Source organism: Dermochelys coriacea, chromosome 10 (genome assembly GCF_009764565.3).
Source record: "Dermochelys coriacea isolate rDerCor1 chromosome 10, rDerCor1.pri.v4, whole genome shotgun sequence".
In the NCBI taxonomy this organism is placed as follows: Eukaryota; Metazoa; Chordata; order Testudines; family Dermochelyidae; genus Dermochelys; species Dermochelys coriacea.
In genome coordinates, this window is record NC_050077.1 from 59,858,454 (window position 1) to 59,881,924 (window position 23,471).

Here is a 23,471-nt window from a genome sequence, read left to right on the forward strand (position 1 = left end):
TCGTTACAGAACACAGTCATTGTGACACCTGCAGTAGTTAACATTACACCTGCATATTAGTTTTTGCAGAAGGTCTTGGATTTGTAAAAATGTACCAAAGCTTTACATTACTTAAACTCTATCAGCTTCATTAAATTACCATCGCTTCATAAAGCCCTCAATTCATTTAATATACAAGAAGATGAAAGGGTGGCTACACCCCTATGGATTACTTCTCTACTACAAAAGAATGTTTTGCAAGTCAAACGCAAACATTAAAGGAATAAATGATAGTCATTTTTGCTCTTGTTTATTTGTAATTGGCAGCAAAGTGAACTGTGAAGAAACTGATGATTTTAAGCTGTGTTCTTTTGCAAGGATTATGACTCACAAAATTATTGCATGAGGAAACAAACAAGTATAGGTGCTGATTGAAAATCATCAAAACAACAAAAAATGTTGTCCTACATGCAAAACTATCTGGTTTAATCATTTCACAGAAAAGCCAAAGTAGCTGTTGGGATAGAATCAAGACCACAACGTCTTGCTCTCAAATCAGTGTATTCCACTTTCCTAAAGGAGACTAAAAATTCTGCTAAAATTTGCTTGAAGTAATTTTACACACACATTCTATAAATTTTCTCACAAATTTTCCATTCTTCTCACCACCACCACACCAATGCACTGAAGTTGTCATATTTAGAGATCCTGCTGCAAGGTAGATATATGGTCCCACTATATTGGTACTGTGTTTGCACAGCTCTATACATAGATTAAGCCTAATGTAAATAGTGAGGTTCAGTGACTTATGCTTTGCACTTTTTAATCATCTACATCTTTTTAGGTTGCAATCGTGCTCTTCATTCAAAGTGCAGACATTATAGCTCAATTACTTAATTTTTACCCAAAGCCTTATCCATTTTTCTTACATATTATGCCCAAATATTCTTTAGGTGCGAGTTATACCCATTAAAACAGGATAATTGAACTTTAGCTAATTTTGTTAACTGCTCGTTTCCCTTCCCTTTGCCCTTATTCACTTGAGTATAAAAATCTTATTTCAGTCTTTTTAATGGACTTTCAAGCTAAACGTTTTAACTACTTACATGTAAAAGGGCAAGATACTAGAGTCACACACCTTTTCAAAGCAAAAATTACAAGTGGACTCAGAAGATATGAACTATAAATTAAATCTCCCTAAAAGATAGTGATATAATGCATCCAAAATTGGATGCATTAACTCTAAAGTCTGGTTACAGTCAGCAGAGTGACTAAAAATGGGACTCCTTCTCACACAATATATCTGGTCTCGGTGTATGCAGAGCCATTTTGACTTATGCTTCGACTATTTTTTACTCCCATTAACAGTCAATTCAGCTGTGAGTCAGCAAGACAAATGCTATTCAAACTCTAGCACCAATGGGATTGTATTCAAGTATAGAGTTCCTGCAGAACGTGTTAGTGAAGATGATACTTAATACAACAAGAACCCAGCTTGACTTTCAGATTCCAGGTTGAGTTTGCAGAGCTGGCAGTTAAAAAGGTGATTTTTCTATTTATAAACTGGCAAAAAGTTCTTCTGGAATCCAGTGAGAGAACATGGAGCACCAAAATGCCATTTTTACCCCCAAAACACCACTTTTCAGAATATAATTGCCACAATGCATCCTACAATGAGCTGTTTAAGTTTCCCCTCTAATCTATCATTGGCTCATCTTCATCAATGAAAATAAGAACAGTGACAATTCTAGTGTAGACAAGGCACCAGTATTGGCATTTCTACCACTGGCTTGTTGTCTAGAGTCACTCTCAACAAGTTACAGAGTAGCAGCCGTGTTAGTCTGTATTCGCAAAAAGAAAAGGAGTACTTGTGGCACCTTAGAGACTAAAATTTATTTGAGCATAAGCTTTCGTGAGCTACAGCATCCGATGAAGTGAGCTGTAGCTCACGAAAGCTTATGCTCAAAGAAATTTGTTAGTCTCCAAGGTGCCACAAATACTCCTTTTCTCTCAACAGGTTAGGTAGGGTAACATTTATATGCACAGTTTGACAGAAGATTTAGCCAGTCTTCCTAAAATCTCAGGGTAGATGGAATAAGGAAAACTGTTCAGCTTCAATGTGAGGAATAGCTGAAGGTCTGATCAGTTTTTATTTCATTCAAAACATGATTGTCCAAATTAAAAAGTTATGTTCCTGCATGCAAATATCATGAAATACCCATTTTTTTCAACTGAATTATTAGCTTGTTAGACTTAGAATTACATGAACATTATATATAGTATCAAAAAGATGTAACAAATTTTTGGTGTTGCAAAATTTTTCTGTGGTATCTTACACTTTAACTAGTTTGGGAGAAATCTAGATATCACTCCCAGATAGTTTTATAACTCCTTTCCCATCCTCTCTCCTCCACAAAAAAGTATTTCTAGAGTTTTACTAACATTTCCAAACACAGCATGCCTGCTCATTATATGAATCAACATTCTCACAAGTAACATGACAGTGAAATAAGTACTTGTTGGGAATTCCCGCAAATACCTTTGTATAAACACTGACAACTTTAAAGTTACCCCAAAATTAATTAATGGATGTAGACATCCAAGATGTTCTCTAGACATAGTGTACATGGAAAAATAAAGCAATCTCCTAAAGATTGGGTATAGTTAGTAGCATGATTATCCAGTGACAACAGTGATACATTATAAAACTTAACAAAAGATTCTTTTTGTTATCTTTCTTGGTATTCAGTTAACATCTTCACCGAAAAAATATGCCCTTTATGTTTTTAATGTTATGTTTACAAACACAGCTTTGTTTTACAAATGCAAAAAACACAAAGCATTCATTCAAGTCATCAAATCACCAATTATCTCATCGTAGAATCACATAATAGAAACAAACCTGTCCCCCACAACTGTCAATAAATAATGCATTGTGGCACTTTCAGAGCACCAAGACAACCCACAAATATTCAGGTTGATGTATTCAACAAAATTAGCAATTTAAAAAGTGCCATACCAAATTCAACCAGTGGTCTGTCAAGCGCTGCAATGGAGCTATTTCTTTCTGAGGGAAGAGGATAACATAGGGAGAAGGATAACAATGGATCCCTTCCTACCCCTCCCATTATTATCCATCATTATTATCATCCCGAAAAATTATATTTGATTTCTCAGACCTTAGTATCCTTAGTTACAAATACTAATTATAAAGTTATCCAGCACCTTTAAAATGCAGCTACGGTATTTTATTGTGATCTGGTATACTAACTAAAATCGAAGTGCTCCACAAAGAAGCGTTTGCTTTTGCTTTTCATTTACATGACCTTTTTCCTTCACAGAACAGCATAAAACTGAGGGATTAATTATTTTTTAGTATATGCTTCAAGAAGTACTAATATAGCAAATTTGAAGTTTTGGCATAAGGCAGCCTCTGTTAGTCTTAAAACACATTTTATTCACTCAACAGATTTCTTGAAACTGAACTTACAGACAGTAAGACCTTAGTCCACGGAAGTCTTAAAAATAAACTAATTTTTATTTTGAGAAATATTAGAGATATGAAAACTTTATCAACTACAACACCCAGATCACATCTGCCACTTCATGTAGCCTCTTTTAGAGTTTTTTTTAAACTTCCTATTAATATTTCTTCAAAACAGAATTTTTCAAAATTTAAAAAAAAAAAAAAAAAGTACCCAAAAAAACCAAACTGCATTTAAAAATCAACTACACATTTGTGCAAACCTATCAGGGTAAGTGGGGGAGCAGAAAGGAGAGAAGTTACTCACCTTGAAGTAACAAATTGACTTCTAATTTTTAGAACTGGAAGGTGAGCCATCACTCAATGTGCCAATGCTAATGAACACTACACAGGGTAGTGCTGAGTACCTCAAAAATGGTATTACAATTTGTAGTATTAGAAGACTATTTAGAGCTCAATTCTCCATGCAGATCTCCAAACTCTAGAATGATGCATAATGCATTAGGGCAGGGATAGGCAAACTTTTTGGCCCCAGGGCCACATCAGGGTTGCAAAACTGTATGGAGGGCCGGGTAGGGAAGGCTGTGCCCCCCCAAACAGCCTGGCCCCTGCCCCCTATCTTCCCCTTCCCACTTCCTGCCCCCTTGTCTGCCCCCCTCAGAACCCGACTCATCCAACCCACCCTGTTCCTTGTCCCCTGACTGTCCCCTCCCCTAATCGCCCCCCAGAACCCCACCCCCATCCAACCCCCCTGCTCCATCCCTTGATTGCCCTGACCCCTATCCACACCCCCACACCCTGATAGGCCCCCCAGGACTCCCATGCCTATCCAGCCTCCCCTGACTGCCTCCCCATCCAACTGCCCCCCGGGACCCTCTGCCCCCTATCCAACCCCCCTCTTCCCCTGCTCCCTTACCATGCCACTCAGAGCAGCAGAGCTCGCAGCCCTGCCGGAGCCAGCCACGCTGCCCAGCAGGAGTGGCGAGCAAGAGCGCTAGCAGTGCAGCGAGCTGAGGCTGCGGGGGAGAGGGTCACCAGGAGCTAGCCTCCCCAGCTGGGAGCTCAGGGGCCAGACAGGATGATCCTGCAGGCCAGATATGGCCCGCGGGCCATAGTTTGCCCACCTCTGCATTAAGGGAATTGTGAACAACCTCTGCTCTTAGCCGCTATCCTCCAAGTGGTATGAGCCATTTCTCTACTATATTTGTGGTGACAGATCTAAAAAGACAGAAGGATTTAGCAGAACACATCTGAGAAAGAGCTCTAAAGACAGATAGACCACTGCTGGAAAATACTTTGCATTAGGAGGCTCCTCACACATCAGGTACTAAGGAGCTAGCTAGAAACTCAAAGTTAGACACATCTTTCAGCTTAAACAACTAAACAAAAACACACACACACTCCAAATCTAGAGTACTGTATGGGTTTGGAGTAGTGTCTTAAGGTCTTTGGGTTCATCAACTGCATACAATTCAGTGCAAACATACATAGTTTAAAACTGAGAAATATTAAAGCTAGCAGTCCATACTATACAGAATAGACATTTAATAAGTAAATAAAATAAAATACAATTTACTAATGTAGGAGAGAAAAATATTCACATAATGGATACTCTAGTTTCAAATAAAGATTAGTTAGCATTATATGAAACAGCTGTCATGCTTGTTTAGGTTACATTTGACAGAGAAATGATTAAGAAGTTGTTCAACTGGACAGCTGAAACAAAAAAACATAAGACAGAAAAGCTACATAAGCATATAACCCATAACATGGACCCCTTCTATCAGAACTACAGACCCAGAAATCTTGTCAAAAGTCATATATGCAACCAAAGCTTTACAATAACTATATGACAGAGTATAGCATAAATTGTATTGCCCTAACAGCATGCAGAGATATACCAGATTCGCTTACGTACTTTTCTTTAAAAGAGAAAAACCAAGTCCTTAAGACTGGAAATGATTTTGAAGTTGAACGGCTTATTTATTCTCTGCTTCACCTCAATATGATCCTTCTCCCATTTTACCCCAAACCTCTAGCCTATTTCTTAATGCCCTTTCTGAAGAAGGTACCAACCCTTCTCCACAGATCGCACCAGAGGAACGCCTGCAAGAACAGAACTCAAACTTTTCATAGACATCACATTCCTCCCTATGCATCCTTGTCAAAAAACCTTGAAAAACCAAGAACCACCCACCACTCCTGAAATTCTTTATCTACAACTGAAGTTACCTGAAGTTACAACATATCAGAATAAAGATTAAAGCAGAATTCTAGCTGGTATTTCTATTTAATTTCATCCTCGCAAGGGAACTGCAAGGTTTAACTCTGATTCCCAGATCTTCACTCTCCAAAACATACAGAACTGACACTGGTAAACAGTTAGGTGGCAAAATTTGCAAATGATACAAAAAACTACTCAAGACAGCAGTCTGCTTTGGATTTAACTAAGAGCTACAAAGGATCTCACAAAATTGGGTGACTGGGCAACAAAATGGCAGATGAAATTCAATGTTGATAAATGTAAAGTAATTCATACTAGAAAACATAATCCCAGCTATACATATAAAATGATGGGTGCTAAATTAGCTACCACCACTCAAGAAAGAGATCTTGGAGTCATTGTGAATAGTTCTCTGAAAACATCCAATGTGCAGCGGCAGTCAAAAAAGCAAACAGAATGTTGGGAATTATTAAGAAACGGATAGATAATAAGACAGAAAACATCATATTGCCTCTATATTAATCCATAGTACACCCACATCTTGAATACTGCATGCAGATGTGGTCGCCCCATCTCAAAAAAGATATATTGGAATTGGAAAAGGTACAAAAAAGGGTAACAAATTATTAGGAGTATGGAACAGCTTCCATATGAGGAGAGATTAATAAGAAGGGGACTTTTCATCTTGGAAAGGAGACGACTAAGGGGGGATATGATAGAGATCTACAAAAATCATGACTGGTGGGAAGAAAGTAATAACACTTCCTTATTTTATTCCTTCTCTTAACACAAGAACTAGGGGGTCACCAAATGAAATTAATATGCAGCAGGTTTAAAACAAACAAAAGGAAGTATTTCATCACACAGTCAACCTGTGGAACTCTTTGCCAGAGGATGTTGTGAAGGTCAAGACTATAACACGGTTCAAAAAAAAGAACTAGGCAAGTTCATGGAGGATAGGTCCATCAATGGCTATGTGCCAGAACGAGCAGGGATGGTGTCCCTAGCCTCCGTTTGCCAGAAGCTGGGAATGGGCGACAGGGGATGGATCATTTGATTACCTGTTCTGTTCATTCCCTCTGAAGCACTGGCATTGGCCACTATCAGAAGATAGGATACTGGGTTAAATGAACCTTTGGTCTGAGCCAGCATGACTGCTCTTATGTGAAGGTCTTCCACATATTAAGCCACAAATGGGCATTTTAGAGGGAAGCTTAGAGGTGTCTGGGTTTGTTTGCAAGACTACTATACACCATCCCACACTCTATTCATTGGGAAAAGAGTAAATTTTACTCGTGCCATCTGGGGATTGGATGAGGGCCATCTGATAGAAACTAATGTGCCTTGTTTTGACTAACAAAAGAATATTGTACAGGTCAATGCTAGGACAGTTATGGCAATTTCCTGGACAAAAAACTCTTTAAATTAAAGTTTAACCTTATTGAATTAAGTTAAACATTTTAGGAGTTTGTTGCATTAACAATGCAAATGTTTACGTATTATTCTGAGATTTCATGGAACTTATTTAGGCGGAAGACAGAATTAATGCAATCACTGGGAAGTACTGTAATCTTCAAAAGACTATGCTGAACAATGAAGCAGACACAAATGATCTTTTGGGTCAATATGTGTGAAATTAAATTGCTAGGAAGTACTTGGGATGAGAGGATTGCCAACTCACATCTACAGACTCAACCTCTGAAGCTTCACCCTGAGGGGAGACCTTTCGTCAGCTGATCATCCGTTACATGAGGAATGTTCAAACAGAAACTGTATAAAGGGTAACTGATTTACTCAGGAGAGTGCTTACTCCAAGTTCAAGTTGTAATGAACTTGTGACCACAAGAAAATCTCCCATGTGGGGTTTGAAGAACTAATCACCAACCAGAGCACTTTCAGAGCAAGAGGGTGATCTCTGGTAACATTTGTAGCATGTGTGTAGGTTCTTTTATTTTTTTTAAAATACATTCTTTGTAATGCTTTTACCTTAAGAATAAATATGATTGCTTAGAAAGAGATGTATGGTAGCTTAACTATTGCAATTACACTGTTCACCATTTCTGAGGAGAAAAGTAAAGCATGCTTAGGCAACCTGACTTTGGTGGGGAGTTCACAGTGTAGGCAGGGAGATGTGAAGTCTGGAAATACCCCAGTCAGGAAGAAGAGAAATATGGGTCTCCACCCAAGGGAGGTGACAGTTGAGGAGCCAGAAGCCTAGAGTGGGTGCCCTTGCTAGACAATGGAAGGAAAAATATAGGCAAATTGGCTTGAACTGTGACAAATGAATTGAATAATAGTTTTCTTCAGTTTTTCAAAAAGAGTGTATCTAAAAAGAGGAACACATTGCTATTATACATTCTGAAGCTACATATCCAGGAGACAGCAAGGAAGTCATTCCCCCTCTGACTGGCATGAGGCTCAGACTTCAACACAGGGTGACAGGAGAGGGGAGAGGAAAAAAAAAAAAGCTACATTTTCAAAAGTGTAACCACCCACAAGGAGTGAGTGGTGAAGATCTAGTTATCTGGTCAACCAGTTACCCTAACTATTATGTGTGACTAGTTGGTCTGGTAACTTTCATGACTCCTGAGCACAGATGCCAACTGTCACGTGGTAAATAAGCACCCCAACTTTCACAATAAGCCAAAAATTAAGCTAATCCCATTTCAAAACAAGGCCAAAACAAGCCAATCCTTAAGAACCCCAACACTCTATGTGACTAGATCCCCCTGGCGTGCAGTATGGGACTGTGGTGGGCCTGCTGTGCAGCCCTGACTCTCCCCCGCCTTACCCCTGCTTGTCCCTTGCCTGCCTCTTGTTGCACCTGCTTCCTGGGAGCCGATCAAAAAAAGGCAACAAGCTACAAGCCAAAAACTAGTCAACAAGCAAATCACAAACCAATTAAGCAAAAAACAAGCCCAACTTTTGTGGGTTTTTTTCCATGGGTTTGGCATGTCTGCTCCCAAGGGGCAGTTTTAGTTATGCAAGCCCAACGCAGAAGTCATTCACACATCTAAATACAGTTTCAGCATGGTTTTCTTTGTTTTTTTACAGTGACTACTCCACGCACCAAGTTGTAGCAAGCCTTATAACTAGAGCTGTGCGATATACATCAGTTTCAGGTTGCAAGAGTTTCACAAATCAAAACCAGATGGCATTCCTTAAGGTTCACACAAAACTCAGTACTTCGTGCAAGCATAAAACAAAATTCCCTGCAAGTGTTTTTCTGTTTTCATATGAAAATAGATGAGGAGTTCCTTCTATTTGTACCCACAATGGGCTTGAAACCCCCTGCCCCCTTTACTACTGAGGGAATTCTATGCCAAAAAAATTAAAAATTCTTCAAAATTCTGCATAATTTGTCAAAACAACACAATATAATTGTGCCAGTGTCAATTATTTTGGTGATTTATTTCAGATATCTGTCAGCAAGTATGTCTGTAACAATACAGACCAAAAAAAGAATCTGGTAATTTTTTTTTGACAAATTTCTTCCTAGGCATATTAATACAGAACTTTGAGTAATTCATTTAAATTACAATACAGAATTGTATTTTCTGCACCCATCAGAAGCAGTGCAAAGGCTGGGAGTGTCAGGAGTAACGGAGGAGCTGAGGAAGAGGGAAGGAGCCTGAAGTGAACCTGGAGGGTTGCTGAGTGTGGGTGGGAGAAGTATGGAACAGGTTTTGGGGGAGCAGTGTAGGATTGTTAGGGAGCCTCCCCCATGCAGACTCTGGCTAAGCCAAACTCCTCCCATTCAGTCAGAAACATCTGCCCCCATCCCTGCACTGCCCATCCTGACGGGTCCCTGCAGTCTCTTCCCCCACCCCCATGGGTCCATGCAGCCCCCTCCCATGTGGCCCCCTCCCATGTTCCCATGTCGCCATGCACCCCCTGGCTTAATGTTGTCACCCTATTAGCTCCTGAGCCCACAACCCAGTCTGTCCCCCACCCCAGCCATTCTGAACCCATCTGTGACACCCCCCCAGCAACCCTATGTGCTCCACTCTGTCCTAACCTGGCTCCATGGGCCAGGTGCTGTGATGAACTTCTACTCGTGGGGGAATTCTGTGCCACTGAACATACACAGGTTTCAGAGCAGCAGCCGTGTTAGTCTGTATTCGCAAAAAGAAAAGGAGTACTTGTGGCACCTTAGAGACTAACAAATTTATCTGAGCATAAGCTTTCGTGAGCTACAGCTCACTTCATCGGATGCATCCAATGAAGTGAGCTGTAGCTCATGAAAGCTTATGCTCAAATAAATCTGTTAGTCTCTAAGGTGCCACAAATACTCCTGAACATACACAGAATTCCCCGCCCCTCCCCCGAAAATACACTGTCCCAGACGTGCTGCAGTTCCACCTTTTGCCCACCAGAGGCTGCTGTGGCACCAGAACAACCTACTGTATTTATGCTGTTGGCTGTACAGGCGCCACAGTGTCCTCTGGTGGGCGAAAGGCAGAACTGTAGCATTTCTGGGGCAGAATGTATTTTCTGCGGGGGGGAAAAAATTCTGCAGGACACATGTATTCTGGGCATGCACAGTGGCACAGAATTCGCCCAGGAGTACCCCTTTACCTTAAGCAGCCTTATGTGGCCAGCTAACTAGCCCACTCCATCATTCCTGTCTTCCAGAAGCAGCCAGCAAATAAACCTATGCCCAGCCCCACATCTTCCAAATTCAAGAAAGATCTGGAGCAAATAGGCAGTGTGCCCCTAATTTCAACTGCAGTGAGCCTTTTTGATAGACCCTCAAACGCAGGCAGGGGTAGTAGACCAGAATGAAATTCCTGAACACGCTAATTCTAAATCAGATGGTTTTCAAGCCCGCAGCTTCACCATCTTCACCATCTTCTAGATCTGTTGGGGGTAGGGACAAGGTATTTCGGTTGGAAAGGGCCAAGACAAAACATGCCCAGAATTCTCACCACATTCATAAGAAGGTTTGTGAACATGGGCAGAGTTCTGGGTTCATCAGGCAAGTTTTGCCTGCTTCTGGCTTTAAGGATGTTTTACAGAGTCCTATATATAGCCCCTATTATTAAATAAGCAACATGCATGTATAATCTAAGGCTTTTACTCATGTGCAACTCTAGACCTTTGGTGCATAGAACACATGCATTCAACTTACCTGCCCTCAGTCAATTCATGAAAAATAAACATGATGACCACAAAGTATTTTGGACAACCAAAAATATGAATAATGACCAAATTCCCAAAGTATAAGATCTTTGATCACCTCTTCCTTTTATTTTTAAGTAAGAGAATGGTTGTCATGGGCTGGAATGTTTATCATTTTAGGGTTTCATCTACATGGGAACACCTAAAAAGAAAAAGGAGTATTTGTGGCACCTTAGAGACTAACAAATTATTTGAGCATAAGCTTTTGTGAGCTACAGCTCACTTCATCGGATGCATTCAGTCGATGAAGTGAGCTGTAGCTCACAAAAGCTTATGCTCAAATTTGTTAGTCTAAGGTGCCACAAATACTCCTTTTCTTTTTGTGAATACAGACTAACACGGCTGCTACTCTGAAACATGGGATCACCTGTCAACTCCTAGACTTTAGGAAACAGGGTCAGGCAGAGAGCTTACTTCACCAGATGTATATAGATAAGGAGGATGGTGTGGTGACTGGTTCTCCTTGAGAATTCAAGTTCTGTTCATAAAGACAGTAGCTTGAAAGGTTAAGAACCATTAATTTTTGATGCATAGGTGAAGTGTAATCCCCGTTTATTTTACTCCTCAAACATATTTCTTGAGACTAAAAGATAAAGTTTGGCTTGCAAAAATCAATAACTTTCCTCTGCAAGGTATGCTATGGACTAACTAATCTCTCTCTATGGGTCATTTCACCCCACCTAGGCGATTATCTCCTGAGCCTTGTATGAAGAATCCTCAAGGAGGACACTGGCAATTAACCTGGATGATACAAATCATTCCTACAGAGTTTTAATAATTGGTGAAACCGGCTATTTATTTAACTAGATCTGCTGGGGAATAATGTCTACTGCATCCAAGAAATTTCTATGCAGATTCTATTTGCACACATAGGGCTTGGTTCGAAAGACATTAAAGTTAATGGCAGGCTTTTCTTCTACTATGTTAGACTTTGGATCAGGTCCCTAGTTGGTGGCTTATGCCGAGCCACTCTCTTTAAAACCCACTCAACTCTAACATGCAAAGGGGTAGAAAGGGCAACTGCTTGAGTACATGTTTGCTGTGTGAATATATATAGAGGCATTTGGACTAGAGCAGGAAAACGATTTTGTGCACTTAGGCATTATTTGGGGAGGTGGGAGAGGGAGAGAGGAGGGAAGGGTTTGTGTGTGCATGCACAGTGTGGACACCAATTTGGGCATATAGTTTTACACTTGCAATTGTGTTCACATTTCTCAAAGAACTCAACATCAAATCAATTACATAGGCAACAGATGTCTAACATTTTGACTATTTAAGGGAACTACAGAAACACTAATATATTGCAGAAGACAGGAATTTGCGTATCACAAATGGCACTTAATGGGAGTCTCTCCACATTTCTGACTAGAGCATCAGGTAAAGTAACCATCCAGGTTTGGAATACTTGACTTATCTGGTTTTGATAGATGGACCGCAGGACATTCATTTTACTACATCCTAAATCATGCTTCCTGCAGTCAGGCTATCACAGAAACATTTTAGTTAAAAAAAATTTTAAATTCCAGTACAGAAAGTCCTAGGCAATGTAAGCAGTTTTCATCTTGGAGACTGCAGAAATAGAGAGAATGAAAGCAATACAGGGTGGGGGTGAGAGGAGGTTGTTTTGTTTTAGCAGGAGACAGCAATAACAAAGTATCTTTGCAATTTAACTCTGTCATTCTTATTTTGTATCGGGTTATTTTTTCCATTCATTCCCATCACTAATCTAATTAAATTATTTGACATTATCAGCAAATTACATGATTTACCGTCATAAAATACCATGACGTATCAGATTCACTTATTTCACCCGTAGCTTTCATTCACAAATGATGAGCCTTTAGAAGGCAAATTCTCTCCCCTAAAAAAACTAAAAGCAAAACAAAAAATAAAAACACTCTCATCTCACAAATTCCACATATTCACCAAGCAGTGTAATTCTCAAATTCCTAAACACCTTATTGTCCAACACTCCAAAGCACAACATTCATGTGTTAATCTATGGTACCTCCCTGCCAAACAACAAATTTCAGTCACAGTACCCTGACTGGCTGTTTTATTATATTCAGTTACATATGTACTTTTATAATAACCGATGACCGAAACATGGCTGTATTAAATCATATCATGCTTGCTGCGACACTAAGAGATCGGCAACTTTCACCCTTCCATCCACATCACCTAGAGAAGCTAAAAAGTGTGAAAAACAAAGAAGCAATCAGACATTCTTGGACATTTGTTAGTTTGCCCATTAAGAATCAAATAAACTAACATAGCAGGCATTTTCCCACCCTTCTAATTTATATTTTTTAGGATTGTACCTTGAAACAAATCTCAACAAGAACTTCGTACACTCATGAATAGCTGTTTGTCTTCCTACGACTGGCACAGAGTGGTTAATTTTTTTGTCCTGAAACACTTATCTTTCATTTTAGTAGATTTTAACTGGACATTTAAAAAGTGTTTCAATAAACAAACAAATACTCTAGCCCAGCTGAGACAGGACATTTGGAAAAAGGATAAAAAGCTAATTATTTTAAAAATGGAAAAATAGTAAAGGAAGCACCATCTTCACAAAGTAATCCAGAAAGGCATAATTGCAAGCACAGTCATTGAAAGACTCAAACAAACCGACATAAATAGGTTATATCTCAAATTCTGTGTATTAAATCAAAAATGAGTAAGCCTTTTAAAAATAGACATAGCTACATTCTCCATGGTAAAACAAATAAACAAATAAAATGGTTTTACAAATCCATGCATAATGTATTTCTTGGTACTGAATACCCTTATGGGGCAAACACCCAAGAAATATGTTCCTTTCCTGTTTTTTAAATTTGGTCTCTAGCAGTAAAAAAAACCCAAACACAATGTTCAAACATTTATTCTATAAACTACAGAATATTCTTAAAATTAAATCAAGATCAAAATGCAGAATTAAACTTGGGTGTCAGAAATTAAATACCTGTACTACTTCCACTTTGTCAATCATCTCAAAAATGCATCTCTGATATCTAACAATGTCCCAGAACTGAGCTAATACAGAGTTGGTCACCTCTCGCTCCTGCAGAGAGTAATCTGAGTTCACTGTAACAGTACAAGGAACACAATCTATGCAACAGATTGCCTTGCAGTGGGGAACTGAGAATCTGTAACCCAACAGTCCCTACAACCAGAAACATTGTGAATTAAAACGTATCTGGTTCAGTGTTATTAGATGTCATTATTCTTACATGAGAATGGTGTAAGCAATAGTTTGGTATACAATATCCCAGTATCCTTCTCATGGGGAAGTGGCTTCTGTTGAGGTTGTAGCTTGAGAGACAGCTGTAATGAATTCCCTCATGCATAGAATCTTTGTGATGATGTCACACATCAGAAGAGATTAGGCTTCCCAATAAAAAAATTCAAGCAACCATTAACACTATTTCCCAAAAAGAAAAGATTGTACTCTTCTGGTTAAACCCTTTGGTGCTCTCTCTTTTCTGGGGGAATCATTGTCTAGAAGCAGGCCTGCAAACAGAAATCACCAATCGCTGAATGGTATCTTTTAAGATTTATATTGACCACTAAAGATTTATTGTTTGACATGGATGTAAATGTACTTATCCAGGAAAAGCAAAAAAACAAAAACAAAAAAATCTCCTTGTTATTCCCATAATACAAACCCTGTCACTTTGCACCTCTTTTAAATTTAAAGAAAGACTCATAGAATTATAGCACTAGAAAGGACCGCAAGAGGTCTTCTAGTCCAGTCCCCTGCACTCAAGGCAGGACTAAGTATTATCTAGATCATTCCTGACCATGTAACATTTGATTTTCATAGCAAATTTTTACTAGCTATATTTGTAAGATGTACGCAATTGATGGAGGACAGTTTGGGGAAAAAAGCTACACACCCCACTTCTGATGCAGATTTTTGGAGAGAGATTCACCTGAAGGTTTGTATGAAAGATTGGTTAACCAACATATGGCGTGCAGATCCCTATACTGAAATTACAATAAATTTAAGTATTTTTAACATGCAATGAGTAAATCAAAATCCCATATATATTTTAGGAAATTTCTGAAAATATATTCTTCTGAGCTCTAGATTACTGTGTGTTTATTTTTTTTCAAATTTCATTCACTTTCAAGATGTTGTGGATGCTGAGTAGTCCCCATCTCCGAGTTTAAATAATCCAAGATCATACAAGAAAAAAGTTTCAACAAGAACTCTATTTTTTTTTAATATTGCCACCATTAATACATTTAGACTGCTCTGGCAACTCTAACAATATACAAAATATACATAGGCAACATTACTGTTTATGTTCAAAGAAATACTTGACTGTTAATTTAGTAAGTGTCCTACAAAGTTACCTTTTTATTTTTTGAAAATAAAAACATTAAGCCTTCTTTTAATCATACAAGATACACAAAGTAATTAGAAAACTAGAAACATCACTACTGCATGAATAAATAGTATTGTTTCTTTAAAAAAATATTATTTCTGAGGACTATGCAGAATGAAGACTTTTATACAGTTGACTTTACAGTTCATATTACAGGTTTGTCCCCAACATTCTGAAAATTGACAACATATAGAGCAGATACTCTCCGAGTAAAAAAAAAAAAAAAAAAGAGGCACAAAGTAGTGAAATAAATTCAACATATTTTTGTTAATGTATTTTTGCTGGTTTTCACAGAAGTATTGACAAGGCTTAAACAAGAGAAAGAGAGAATCATATCTACCAAAGCTCAGAAGGATACAGAGCACAAGGAAATTGTAATTTCCTGTACCAAAACAGGCTCCAAAGAGAACTTTGTGAAGGGGGAGACAACAAAAGAGGCACCATTTTCCCTTTACTGTTTAAAAACATATAATATTGTGATAAATATGTTGACACATACCAAAATTAGCATCCTAATTTATCTTGCCTCTTTTCTTTGTAGAAGCCAAACTAGAAGACTTTAAAAATTAAGCATTTAAAATATAGGAGTATTTTTAAAAATCCCACATACTGTAAATTTTTGTACTAATTAAGGAAAAAAAGAAAGACTTGTTCCACCAACCAGAGTTCTGCTATATCAACATGATGCAGCTATTAGAAAATTAGACTTCCACACTAGAACATGACCAATACATAAACAAACATACATTTTTTTTCACTTATTTATAAAGTTATTTCACTGATTGTATTTATACATATATTATTTAGTAAAGTATTAATCCTATAATTGATCATTTTCATAAGGATGGATATTTAAAATAAATTCACAAGTTCACTATTTGATATATTATGGTAACACATTAAAATGGTATGTTCAAATTTAGCAAAACTGAAACAAAAAGCAAGAAGTCGACATTCTGAACCCAATATGTATCAAACCCAACTTACACTTCAGTAGCATTAGAGATACTGGATGTTCCACTGTGCTGAATTGAACAAACTGCATTTTAAGCCACAATGAAAGACAACTATGGGCCTTTTATCCTAAAAATCAGGTAGGTCAAAATAAGGCATCTTCAATTATTTTGATTATGTCAAATGTAAGAAGATGTGTACAATTGAAAGATTAGTGGTTTTTTTCCTGCATACAAAAACTAACCTAAAATATCTAAATTCAGTGACTTGAACTTTAGGTTTCTCAACAGCATCTTACCTGATCCACTAAACTGACTGCTTCCTAATGTAGTTGGTCTGGTTTTCCCACTATTAACAGGTGGGGAAAACATCTGCAAAACAAACAAAAAACAACAGATGTTTAAGTTAACAACCAACCCCCCGTTTTATAAATCTTGTCTGTGGGCTAAAAAAATTCAACATATGACAGTTCACTGGCCTATATTTCTTCCAGAAAACAGACTTTAACACATTCAAAAGAACCATAAAACAAGTAATCTAGAATGATCTTTGCAGTTTCACCAATGCTACTAAACTCTCTATTGTATATGCAAGCAATGTAAACAGGAAAACCTGAGATTATTACAGTAATTTAAAGTCTTTATTATACATCATAAATTCTACTGCTCAAAATACATAGCTTGTTATTTTATGAGCTCTAAAGGCACAGGATAACTAATTAGTAGCCAATTTACAAGAGGCACTATTTTTCTATTTTATTTAGAATTAATGTATTTTGAAAAAAAATCAGTCTGAAGAAAAGCATCACACAGAAAATACTTTGCCTGTAATTTCCAACCCAAGATTGAAAAACAAAGTATCAACTGACATCCTTGCAGCTTTTAGGCACCAGCAAGTTGCATTTCTTTAAAGGAACAAGAAAAATCCTCACAAACTATCAGCCCCACACACCGGTTTAACAAAGATTAAGGATTAGATTATGCCATCTCCGGGTCAGCCCGATTTTAACCAGTTAAACCAATTGACCCAGCTGGTATTAGAGCATTAAATCTGGAAGTCTAGACATTACATCAAAGTTCAGGTGTGCACATTGGCCGAGTCGGACCCAACCAAGCCCTGCAGGCTGCCGCCCCTACTTCTCGGTTCGCTTTACCGTGGAGAAGCCATAAGAAGACCTCGAAGAATATCCTACCGCACTGAAGTCCAGCAGGTCACTCAGTTCCTTGTCGGTTCCTATAGCGGCCATCCGCTGCTGCTGAGGATTCATCTTCCTCCACTTCAATCACGTCCTAAAACACAGGGAGGGAAAGAGACACGCAGCACTTTACCATTGGGCTGGTGCCTACACCATTCAGTGCACGGACAGATCTGTCCCTAACAAAGAAGGGGGCTCAAGCATTCGCATCCCTGACACTGATGGGGGGGAGGGGAAATCCGAAGGGAAAGCCTCACTTTAACAGAGCACACGGATGAGATCAGCAAGCAGCAGCTTCTCAAACTAGCCAACTCTCCTTAAGTTTCCTCTGCCTCCTTTCTTCTTTCCCCTCATTCAATTTCTACTCCACCTCAGACAACACGCACACGCACGCACACGCACACAAGTGAGTCTGAAGTGACAGGAAGGGTTAGATCGCCCTGGGCCAGTAAAAGGCATAAACAGATAAATACCCGAGCAAAAGCTGGAAAATTAGAGAGATTAAGTGACTCACTGTTTTCGCAACAATGGAGCTGACAAGTTGGGCTGTGGATGTGCCTCAGCAGAGCCATGTCTGCTTGAGCATTGCTATTGCCTGATTTCCAGAGAGGGATAATTTGCTTTATCCGCGCACACAATTTGCTGTAACTACCAGCTCCGGAGCCCCAAAGCTGCTGCAAACAATAAACAGTCTCTGAAACCAGCGATCTGTCTTTGCACCGCAAAGACACCCACAAAGTGCAGCGACTGGGCGAGGAGGTGGCGTTGGGGGCTCACTCCTTTCCCTGCGCCGAGCAGGCTGCCGTGTGACGGGACACAGGCGCTGCCGCATTCCCAGCCCCTGCGAGTTGAACGAGTGCTCAGGGCTCCCGTCCTTCCAGGAGCGCCAGCTTAGTGCGGGCGCTTCCTTCCCGGACAGACCATACACAGGGACCAGGGGCGCATAAAACACGAGCCGGAGAATTGCTGCCCGCTACAGCCCCGCCAGAGCCCCCGACAAGACTGAGAGAACGGACCCAGGAGAGTCCCTACCCCGCAGCACAGCTCCTGCCCCCGCCTCCCAGCACCAGTGTCACTCCTCAGAGCAGCCCCTCTACAGCCTCCCTACCCCAGCGGCTCCTTGGCCCCGAGTTCACCCCTCCGGCCGCCGCTACTGCCCCCTTAGTGCACCCCCCCTGCCCCCCAGGGCGGCCCCCCGCCCCCCGGGCACCCCCACCACGGCCCCCCGCCCCCCGGGCACCCCCTCTGCCCCCCAGCACGACCCACTGCACCCCCGCTGGCCCCCTGCCCCCAGCGCAGCCCCCACCCCTCCTTTCCACCCCAACTTCTCCCTCCCGGCCCAAATTTACCTCCTTCCCCGCGGTGACGTCCAACCCAGCAGGGCCACGCTCGCGAGCGGCCGGGCCGCTGGGTGGGAGGCAGAGCCGGCCACCCCCGCCCCCCGCTGGAAGGAACTTGTGGGCTCCCCTAGGCAGACATTTTTTTTGCTTGCGGAGCCGCAGCACCACGTCCAAGGCTCCGGCTCAGTATCCCTCCGCGGATGCTGGAACAGGCACAAGCTGAAACACTTAACCCTTCCCTGGCCGCGGTCGCGGCGTTGGCTGACTCTAAGGAGGGGTCGCCATCGCCGCTGCCGGAGGGCCGGTGTCACTGTGCGCTCAAGGCTACCCCCAGGCCGGCGCGGCGCGGCGCGGGGCGGGGCGGGGCGGCTCCGGGGAGCCCAGGAACGGCGGCAGCAGCACGAGGGCCCCCGGCTCCGGGGCGAGCGTGGCACCGCAAGGCACCGCCTGAGATGGGAGCCTGCGGCTGCCCAGCCCGGGCGGGAGCCCCCTGCAGCGCCGCACGGAGCCGGGGTAGCCAGCGCACGGAGCCCACAGCTCTGGGCATGGCCCGCGACACTAGTCATCACCCCAGAGATGCAGGCAGGGCCCAGGCTGGGCGCTGGAACAATTTGTATAGTGGAGGCGCTGAGAACCACTGAACCAAAGTGTAAACCCTGCATATAATGGAAACCCCTTCAAGCCAGTGGGTGCAGCAGCACATCCCTAGTTCCAGCACCTATGGGCCCATGCTGTAGGGTGACCAGATGTCCTGATTTTATAGGGACAGTCCTGATTTTTGGGTCTTTTTCTTATATAGGCTCCCATTACCACCCACCCCCTGTCCCGATTTTTCACATTTGCTGTCTGGCCACCCTACCACATCGCCACCCCATACAGCCCCAGACATGGCCCATGCCACCATTAACCACCCGCCAGCAACAGGTATGGTCCACACAGTACACAATCCACACACAACACCTAAACATGGTCCACACCATACACATAGCAATACACACTGCAAACAATGCCCAAACTTGGCCCACACAGTACACATCACACCTACACATGGCCCACACCGTACACACAGCAATACACAATCTACACAACCTCCAGACTTGACCCACACCGTACAATTCAGAACCCACACAACATCCAGGCAGAGCCCACAGCAATACCCAACAAACACACACAATACCCATAGCAATACACAACCCAGACATGACTCACACAGTACCCCAGCAATACAAAACACACACCCATAATAGGCAACACCCAGATATGACCCAGACACTACACATAACACATGCAACACCCAAATATGATGTACACAGCACATGTAACTACACAACACAACACACACAATATCCAAACATAATCCACACATGACAAAGTATAATGCATACATAATACACCAACACACACATAATAGCCAGAACACAATATCAACACAAATTCCCAAAACATGATATATTTATAATAGACTCAACGATGCACAACCATTACCTAGAACAAACAATAGGTACACAAAACACAAACACACAACACAATACACATACAATTTAAAACATGCACATACAATACACCCAAACAAGCACAAACACTCAGAATATATACAATACAACAAACAAAACCCAATGCACCAAAACAACACAAAATATACAATGTACCAAAATACACTAGCACACTCACGCACCACCAGAACACTTGTAATACGTTGGTACATATTCACACACCATGTAAAGTAAAAACTACACATATAACTTGATACCAAGTTTGAAATTTTCTGATTGACAAAGTTACCACGTGGCAAAGCTAATACTGATCTACTTTGGCAGATTTTGACAAAACTTCCTGTTTGTTAAATATAATAAAAATGAATAATTAAGACACCCACATACCAAATCATAGGGAACACACATGCCATATGAAAATGCATACATGCAAACACAAACCCAGCACCTCTGCATAACAGATACAGCTAAGATCTTGATCCCTTTGCATAGCCTGAAGTTAGGATGTATAGATTTCTCAGGCCTGCAGAGCCCCCAGGTGGCATGTAGGTGCCACCACCTAGACCTCAGCCCACTTTGTACAGCAGATGTGTGGAAGTCTCTCGGGTTTTTTTCCCCCCCAATCTCTAGTTTTTAAGGGCTGAATGCTTCTTTTCCACAAAAAGCTCCTGGGTGAGTGAGTAAACTTAAAAAATCTGCAGAGTTACTACTGCATTTTCATTTGGGGGTGGGGCGGGGGACAGAAGACAGTCTTCAAACCCTGGAGAACCTTAGGATTTGTGTGGAAGAAAATCCAGATACAGATCCAGACACATTCTGTGGAGGGCCTGGGGAGGTGGTAGAATGCACAGTGGGAAAGGGAATACTGCTTAAAGCAGTGTTAATTCCTGCATGGATCCACCGGATTTGGAGAGTAACATGCTGCATACAGCAGAAGCTGCCTGGCTCCACCCCCTCTGCTTCAAAAACTTCCCATACCCAATTCTACAGATTCTAAATTGTGCTGTGTTCAGGAGGAAGGAACAGGGTGAAGCAGACAACACTTACCAACCCCTATACAGACACACTGCTGATTTGCAGGCTTTCCAAACCCTTTTCCTCTTTTGTGCGCCCCTCTGTGCCATGTAGTGGAGAGATCGTTTGGCCTTGTGAGTCTATGAATATTCATATTTCTGTCACTTAAAAATGCAGGAAGTAATTTGGATTAAAATATCAACACAATGATTTTCATTCCCTATGCCCTGGAGGGACATAAATATGTCCTTTTTTCTCTTTGATGTATAAATAATGTTCCACTTTAGAGGAAAACACCCAATGAGAGATCAGTGTTACATGTTTCACGAAAACTGTACTTTAACAAATATTTTTGTAGCAAGGAGGAGCCTATATCTACTGTAACATGCAAATGCAGTTAAAGGAGTTTTCTCTTTCAAACTTTTATCAGTATGAACAATATTGACATAGTGATGAATATACTGTGGAAAAATAGATTAAAGTAGCTGCAAACTTTAACATACAGTATTTATTATAGCAGTTGTTTATACTAATGTACAATTGATTTAAAAACCACAAGTTTTAAAAATAATACATTTTGAGCTCCTTTTGTTTTGAGCTTTTAGGGTTCACATTTGCAAGCTTTTCTCTGCAACCATGAGGACTAGAAACTTACTTTTCATTTTATGAAAGCTGAGATGCTCATGTAATCCAGGATCTGGGGCTTACAGGCTCATGATACAATTGTGAGATTTAGCGACGCTGCGGGTGCTAATGTAGACAAAGAAAGAATGAATGGCAAGGATTGACAAAAAGCTTTGGAAAGAAAGGAGAAGTTGAAGGGATTTCAACCTATATGAATCAGGAGGCAGGTCTAAGTATAAGGAGTTGTAGGACATGAAAAATGCACAACTCCAGGAGGGAGAAAGTGAGGGATAGTAGGCACATTTTAGCAGAATGTAGGGAATGGGAAGGATATAGAGAAGGAAATAAGAGGATATAGGTAGGAGGGCTGCTGGAGTGGTCTGAAAGCAAGAGCTTGTCTACATTGGGATGTTACATCAGAATAACTTAGTTTGTTCGCATTACAGAGCCTTGCATCCACACACAACCTTTAAAAAAAAATAATCAGATTTGGCATCTTAGGCCACAGTAAGTTGGAACAGAAGTAACTCTATTTCAGAGTGAGTTTGTTTGCCTTTAAGGTTTATGTGGACACATTCCTAACTAGTCTACTGCTGGCAGTCCTCCCAATGCTATCCTATACTGCATGGCTTCACACCTGCACCCCGCAGTGCTCCTGGGTCATCTGGACAATATGTCATCTCTTAGTTTAAATGCTGTCAGGCAACCAGGTATGCCCCTTTTTGATACTAGGTAGTGGTGAAATCACACACAGTCACATAACCTTTATAGCAGCCATGTCCCCTCTCCTGGGTAGACCTCTGCAGAGCTGCAAGATTTGATTGCCCTCTTTGGAGAGCAGCATGTCTAGTCCCATGTGGAGAAGAGTCACTAGAATGCAGACATCTACAAGACATTGTCAGAGCAAATGAAGAAGAGGGGACACTCCCAGAGCTGGTCCTAGTGCCTAGCCAAAGCAAAGGGACAAGAAATAGCCCAATCTGAAAAGGAAGCAAAGATATTCAAGAGCTATTCCTTCTGACTGACTGGCTATCATACTGGAGGGAGCTTCATGTACAGGGTATATTTAGAGGGTTGTACCTTTAAGAAGTTGTAAAACCACACAGTAGCGTAGTGGGGCCCCAATCTCAGTTGGGGCTCATCGGTGCTACCCAAATATAAATACTACCATAAGCTGTTTTAGATTCCATTGTGAACTGATTTATAAATTAATTTCAGATATTTTATTTTAATTGCTTTTTAATTAACTTTTTACTGTATTGTAAATATTTGGACACACTTTGACAAAATATTTAAAAATAAAATTACCAAAAAAACTGGTTCTTTACTGTGTCAATGTGTAGTAGTTTAGTTTCATTAACTAAGAATTTATGTACCATTTATACTACTCAGTGCTTACTGGTACAGCATCCCTCCACAGCAGCTCCAGTTTGTCTGTCTGTGTGGGATTCTTTTGTAAACTCCACGTCAGCTGGGTCACAGAGTTCTTGGCTGCCCAGAAAAATTTCCTCTTGGTATATGTGGGGTCAAGGGCACTTTCTTCAGGGTGCTTGCCATGTTCCTTAGGATGTGTTGTGGAAAACTGTCCA

The 23,471-nt window shown here is 40.9% G+C and overlaps 1 protein-coding gene across 13 annotated transcripts in view; it reads right to left on the bottom strand.

Moving 5' to 3' along the window:
* Positions 1-19,065, bottom strand: part of TCF12 (transcription factor 12) — a 288,139-nt gene extending 269,074 nt beyond the window's left edge. For 2 of the 13 annotated variants that reach the window (XM_043494009.1, XM_043494006.1), the window contains exons 1-3: positions 18,761-19,059; positions 17,409-17,505; positions 16,515-16,587 (exon numbers count right to left, since the gene is read on the bottom strand). In XM_043494009.1, the coding sequence (XP_043349944.1) occupies positions 16,515-16,587; positions 17,409-17,483 (148 nt within the window). In that variant the 5' untranslated portion in view covers positions 17,484-17,505; positions 18,761-19,059. Of the gene's footprint in view, positions 1-16,514; positions 16,588-17,369; positions 17,506-17,925; positions 18,086-18,760 lie in introns of all 13 variants that reach the window. The other 11 variants (XM_043494003.1, XM_043494002.1, XM_043494000.1 and 8 more) reach the window with 11 other exon arrangements.
* Between the last annotated feature and the right edge of the window lie 4,406 nt (positions 19,066-23,471).